At 38.4% G+C, this 6699-nt stretch overlaps 1 protein-coding gene across 7 annotated transcripts in view; it reads left to right on the top strand.

Annotated features, from left to right (window-relative positions):
* Positions 1-6686, top strand: part of LOC108285293 (zinc finger protein 226) — a 15138-nt gene extending 8452 nt beyond the window's left edge. For all 7 annotated transcript variants that reach the window (XM_017502382.2, XM_017502380.2, XM_037729185.1 and 4 more), the window contains 2 exons: positions 922-1014; positions 3258-6686. In XM_017502382.2, the coding sequence (XP_017357871.1) occupies positions 981-1014; positions 3258-5428 (2205 nt within the window). In that variant the 5' untranslated portion in view covers positions 922-980 and the 3' untranslated portion in view covers positions 5429-6686. The remainder of the gene's footprint in view (positions 1-921; positions 1015-3257) is intronic.
* The last annotated feature ends 13 nt before the right edge of the window (positions 6687-6699 follow it).

Here is a 6699-nt window from a genome sequence, read left to right on the forward strand (position 1 = left end):
GTAGAGACGGGGTTTCACCATGTTGACCAGGATGGTCTCGATCTCTTGACCTCGTGATCCACCCGCCTCGGCCTCCCAAAGTGCTGGGATTACAGGCGTGAGCCACCGCGCCCGGCCGGCTTTCCTAATTTTTATGGGATGCAGAGACGCTGGATGTTACTGGTTTTTCTGAACAGAATATTTTGGGTCTTTTTCATTTGAGTTTTATAAAAGAATATAGGATAGAAAATACTAGAACTCCATAGGAAGAATGACACACACTGCAGCAAAAATTCTGGCCAATTGCTTGAGTGATGTGAGAACCAATGGGAGGAGATTTATTTTTTATTTATTTTTTTAGGCCAGTCAAGTGAAGCAGTGGGAGGGGAGGAGATTTAATGAAAACAGACATTAGTTAAAAGTAGGTTATTCAGGCCAGGCTCGGTGGCTCACACCTGTAATCCCAGCACTTTGAGAGGCCGAGGCAGGCGGATCATGAGTTCAGGAGTTTGAGACCAGCCTGAAAAACATGATGAAAACCCATCTCTACTAAAAATACCAAAAATTAGCTGGGTGTGGTGGCAGGCACCTGTAATCCCAGCTACTCGAGAGGCTGAAGGGGGAGAATCACTTGAACCTGAGAGGCGGAGATTGCAGTGAGCAGAGATCGTGCCATTGCACTCCAGCCTGGATGACCGAGTGAGACTATGTCTCACAAATTAAAAAAAAAATAGATTATTCAAACTTGGTTTTTATAATATGTATCTACACATGTGTGTCTGGGTCATGAAATAAATAGTGTTTCTTTACTGGGTCATTATTTAAATAAAAGTTTGAAAAACACTGTTTTCAGTGTCTTGAATATGCAATTGCAACTCAGATTTTCAATGTATTTTAACTCTAATGTGTTCATTTTCAACTTGTGATTTGGCATTTTCATAGGGCATCAACCCTTCAAACGAGATGTATCACCTATAGAAAGAAAAGAGCAGCTTTGCATAATGAAGACAGCAACTCAAAGACAGAGAAATTCAGGTACAAACCAAACAGTTGTGAGTTATAGTTAACTGTCCATCTGCTTTGCTTCTCCCCAGCCTTGTTGCCATCACCTGGCCCAAATTGCCAAATCTCTTTCCTGGATTATTGCAACATCCTTTGTACTGCTTTCTCTGCTCCCACCCCTCTCCTCTTACAGTCTTCTCTAAGTGGCAGCCAAAGTGAGTTTTTGTTACTTTATGTCAGACTATGTTGTTCTGCTCAAAATTCTCTGTGACTTACTTTACTTAGGGTAAAATCCACTTAATATAGCTGACAGAGTCCTACATGGTCTGCTCTTCATTTTCTACTACCTCTCTGAATATATCTCCTGTACTCTCTTTCTGTGAATTCCAGCCACATTTTCTTCCCTCTTGCTTTTCAGACCTATCAAAGATGTTTCTGCCTCACAACCCTGTATGTGTTCTTTTCTCTGCCTGTAATAATCTTTCATCTATAATCCTCCTGTTCCCTTCTTCAGTTCTTTGCTCAGTTTATCATAAGAAAGCCCTCCTCTGACCACCACCCTATTAAAAACAGTCTTCCCCGTTACTCTCTGTGTACTGCCGTATATTGTGTGCCGATCATCCCCTCATATATGTTTTTTTTTTTTTTTTCCACTGATCATGCCTTCATATATGTTTTTGTTCAGTGACTTATCACCTATGTCTTCTTGCTGGAGTGTAATCTCAAGGAGTGAAGGAATTTTATCTCTTTGTTGTTGTCTCCTCAGTGCTTAGAATAGTCCTGGTGCATGGCAGACACTATAAATATTAGTTGAATAAATAAATGAGTTAATGGATATGGAAATCTGTCTTCCATGGAAATAAGAGGAGGTTAACAAATCAGAATAAATAAGGGATATTGCAAAATATTTTCTGTCTTCCAATGAATTCCTAACCTCATTCTAATTTGTGTGTGTGTGTGTGTGTGTGTGTGTGTGTGTGTGTGTGTTGGCATGTGTTTGCCTGTCTATAAAAGTTGGCCCATATCTTAGGAAGCCTATAGTATCATAGTTGTAACCAAACTGAGTAACATGCTTTCCTTATGACTTTCTTTGAGCATTTGTAGCAGAGCATATTCATTTCGGGATGGAGTATTTTAAAATAAGGAGTTATATTTCTGTTTCTTAGGTATTTACTCATAGAAGGGAATAAACTTCTATTTCCTTATCCATTCTATCAGAAAAGAAAAAGTAAAAATAAAAGCTAACTCATGAGCATTAGCCTTTCCCTTAAAAAGTTTGCCCAGTGGCATCCCATTTGCTTCTTCCAAAGTCCTCATTTATAAAAATAAATGGATCTTACAGTGTTCTCTCTCAAACATTATGTTGTTTAGGCGTATGTATGACGTTAGAAGGCATTTTATGTAGTGATACCATTACTGCTTGTGATTATTCTGTTACTTCGTCTGTTTTTCTAAATAGCGCAAGCTATCAAATTTATTTCACAGTTGACTAATAGACCGCTTTGTCAATTTGGAAAACATTCTTGTTAAAGGCAAATGTATCTACAGAAACTTTCCATACCTTGCTTTCAAAGAGACAGCATTCTTTGCTAGCCTTCCAATTTTGACTCTTAAATAGTGCAAAATCCTTAGGAGGATCCAGTACATAGGTCTTCATGCTTTTCTTTTGCCCCAAGTGATTATCACTTCTGATTTTTCGCTTCAGCAATAACTTACTTGGTGTACTCCTACCTCAGGTACAGCTTTTCAACTTTGCAGCAAAACTGTACTTTCCAGTGCTTTTTATATTTCAGATACTTTACTTGTAAAAGTTGTTTTGTTCTATGACCTGGCTCAAACTTAAACTTGGATTTGGAGTTAGAAGAAATGTCAGAAATCAAACAGGGATTCATATATGCATGCATTCCTTAAGTGACTGTTAATAACTGCCAGTCAGTAACTTCTGGGTTGGGGTTGTAAACTCTGAGCACTACAAAATGTTTTTTCTTACTGATACCACATTATAGTAGGAAAGACATGGAATTAAAAAATATATATTTAGACAGCATGTCAGTAGTTGTGTTTTTAAATGGGTTTCATTAGTGCTTAGCAGTAGGGAACTTGGTGGACCATCTCTTGGTTTCTGTCAGTATGTAAACCAGAAACTTCAAATGTGTTGAAAAAGATGAGCAGAACTATCCCGAGGCTCATTAAAATCTTTTACTGTGTCCTCAGTGTGAAATCTTAAATCTTTGAATGAAAAATTCAGTTTATCTCTGAACTCTTTGACCTTACAGGAGAGAATAATCAAAGTATGTTAATGACTGTTCAAGACAGAGAGTCAGAAGAAGAGCTTTCTTGCTGGCAAATCTGGCAACAAATTTCAAGTGACTTAACCAGGTGTCAAGACCTCATGATCAACAATTCTCAGTCTCACAAACAAGGTGATTTCCCTTGCCAGGTAGGGGCAGGACTGTCTATTCAAATTTCTGAAGATGAGAACTGTATAGTAAATAAAGCAGATGACCCCAGTGATACTGTGAATCCGGAGTTTCCTACTTTGAGAACCCAGGATTCTTGGAGGAAAATGTTCCTGACTGAGTCACAGAGATCGAACAGAGATCGGCAAATTTCCTTAAAAAATAAACTATGTCAACCTAAAGAGGGTGTTGACCCCATCAATTGGATTTCACATCATGATGGTCGTAGAGTACATGAAAGTGAAAAATCTTATAGACCCAGTGATCACAAAAAAGACAACATGAAGATTTTGACATTTGATCAGAATAGCATGATTCACACAGGACAGAAACCTTACCAGTGTAATGAGTGTAAAAAACCCTTCAGTGATCTCTCCAGCTTTGATCTTCATCAGCAGTTACAATCAGGAGAGAAGTCTCTTACATGTGTTGAGCATGGAAAGGGCTTCTGTTACAGCTCAGTTCTTCCTGTTCATCAGAAAGTACATGTGGGAGAAAAACTTAAGTGTGATGAGTGTGGTAAGGAATTCAGTCAAGGCTCAAATCTACAGACCCATCAGAAAGTCCACCTGATAGAGAAACCATACAAATGTAAGCAATGTGGGAAAGGCTTCAGTCGTAGATCAGCACTTAATGTTCATTGTAAGATCCACACAGGAGAGAAACCTTACAGTTGTGAGGAGTGTGGGAGGGCCTTCAGTCAGGCTTCTCATCTTCAGGACCATCAGAGACTCCACACTGGGGAGAAACCATTCAAATGTGATGCATGTGGTAAGAGCTTCAGTCGGAATTCACATCTTCAGTCCCATCAAAGAGTTCATACAGGAGAGAAACCATACAAATGTGAGGAGTGTGGGAAGGGGTTCATTTGTAGCTCAAATCTTTACATTCATCAGAGAGTCCACACAGGAGAAAAACCCTATAAATGTGAGGAATGTGGTAAAGGCTTTAGTCGGCCTTCAAGTCTTCAGGCCCATCAGGGAGTCCACACTGGAGAGAAGTCTTACATATGTACTGTATGTGGGAAAGGCTTTACTCTGAGTTCAAATCTTCAAGCCCATCAGAGAGTCCACACTGGAGAGAAGCCATACAAATGTGAGGAGTGTGGAAAGAGCTTCAGGAGAAACTCCCATTATCAAGTTCATCTAGTGGTTCACACAGGAGAGAAACCCTATAAATGTGAGATATGTGGGAAGGGCTTCAGTCAAAGTTCATATCTTCAAATCCATCAGAAGGCCCACAGTGTAGAGAAACCTTTTAAGTGTGAGGAGTGTGGGCAGGGTTTCAATCAGAGCTCACGACTTCAAATTCACCAGCTGATCCATACGGGTGAGAAACCATACAAATGTGAAGAATGTGGCAAGGGATTCAGTCGTAGAGCAGATCTTAAAATTCATTGTAGGATACACACAGGAGAGAAACCATATAACTGTGAGGAGTGTGGGAAGGTCTTCAGACAGGCTTCAAATCTTTTGGCCCATCAGAGAGTTCATAGTGGAGAAAAACCATTCAAATGTGAAGAATGTGGGAAGAGTTTTGGTCGGAGTGCACATCTTCAAGCCCATCAAAAAGTCCACAATGGAGAAAAACCATACAAATGTGATGAGTGTGGGAAGGGCTTCAAGTGGAGCTTGAACCTTGACATGCATCAGAGGGTGCACACAGGAGAAAAACCATATAAATGTGGGGAGTGTGGTAAGTACTTCAGTCAGGCCTCAAGTCTTCAGCTTCATCAGAGTGTCCACACAGGAGAGAAACCATACAAATGTGATGTGTGTGGTAAAGTCTTCAGTCGGTCTTCACAATTACAATCTCATCAGAGAGTTCACACTGGGGAGAAACCTTATAAATGTGACATATGTGGTAAGAGCTTCAGTTGGAGATCAAATCTTACAATTCATCACAGAATCCATGTTGGTGATAAATCCTATAAAAATAACAGAGGTGGTAAGAATATCAGAGAATCCACACAGGAAAAAATTCTATAAAATGATTATTTTTGAAGACTTGTGTCATTTGAATTCTTCCAACTGTGAAGTCTCAAAAAATTATATTTGAAGTCAGTGTTTCAGCCATAGCTCCTCATGTCCCAGTGGTCCAATAAAACAGTCTTTATAATTAGCATAGCAAGGACTTCTTTGGTCAAAACCTTGACCTTTATAAAATGGTACTTAGAAGAGGGGGTGATAGACTAAGATATTTCTCAGGCCTTTTACAAAAATACCACAGTGGACATGCCAAAATTAAGTGTCTACTACAATGTTAACTCCATAAAGGCAGAGACTTGTTCACTACAGAGTCTACATAATCTTAGCGTTGCTGTGTACTTCACGGGTTCTCAATATTTGTTAATAAGAAACATTTTTGAAAGTTATGTTGAGATCACCTCCAGAATATCATAAATTTGTAAACAGGAAACCTGAAGGTAGCCTTAATAAGATTAATTCAGGGAGACAGAATTGAAATGTAGAAAACCACTCAATACTGAATTCTGTTAATTTGGCATTATCTTGTGATTAGATCCTGTCCTCACCTAGCCTCTAAAGTTGGGTCCTATCTTCCCAGACCTTGTCTAGTTTTCTACTGGTTTTATACAATATAGATTCAATTATCTTTTGTAACAATTTTGTTCATTTTGTAATAAGTGGACACTGCATACTACACTTATTTTTTCAACACTTAAAGTAAGGGTTTAAGTGTCGGTTGCTAATGACAAACATTTTTTAGTAGATGTTGAATTGGTCATTGGTTTTTATATTCACATTTTCATTCAGGCTTCAACATGATTGCCTTCTAAAGGCTGTAGCATTACTTTCGTCAGAACTTAGTTTGAGGCTATTGCAGATTTCTTTTGTCAACTTCTCTCCCCCATATTCTGAGATAAAGGACAAAAAAGTTGCTAAAATTGATAAAGTTCATCAAAAATCGATTTTTGGAGCATGGCTGGCTTTCACACTTTTCCCTAATGGTGACAGTGAAAAAATGCTTTTGGAAGAGAAGTTAATATGTATCAGAATATAGAATGTGCATCTCTTTTTTTTTTTTTTCTGGAATTCATAGAATGGGAATTTTTGATTAGGAGATTCAAATAGAAAAGGTGAGTGGCACATCAGTGTTGCTGAATTTTGTAAAAATAGAAATAATTTTTATATGCTACAGTAAAAAGGATCCTTGAAAATGATGGGCAAATTTTATGACAAGAGTATAACAGTTTAAGAATATCACTGTGCTGGGAGCGCCTTTTTTTTTTTTTTTTTTT

Source organism: Cebus imitator, unplaced genomic scaffold, assembly GCF_001604975.1.
Source record: "Cebus imitator isolate Cc_AM_T3 unplaced genomic scaffold, Cebus_imitator-1.0 Scaffold296, whole genome shotgun sequence".
Classification (NCBI taxonomy): Eukaryota; Metazoa; Chordata; class Mammalia; order Primates; family Cebidae; genus Cebus; species Cebus imitator.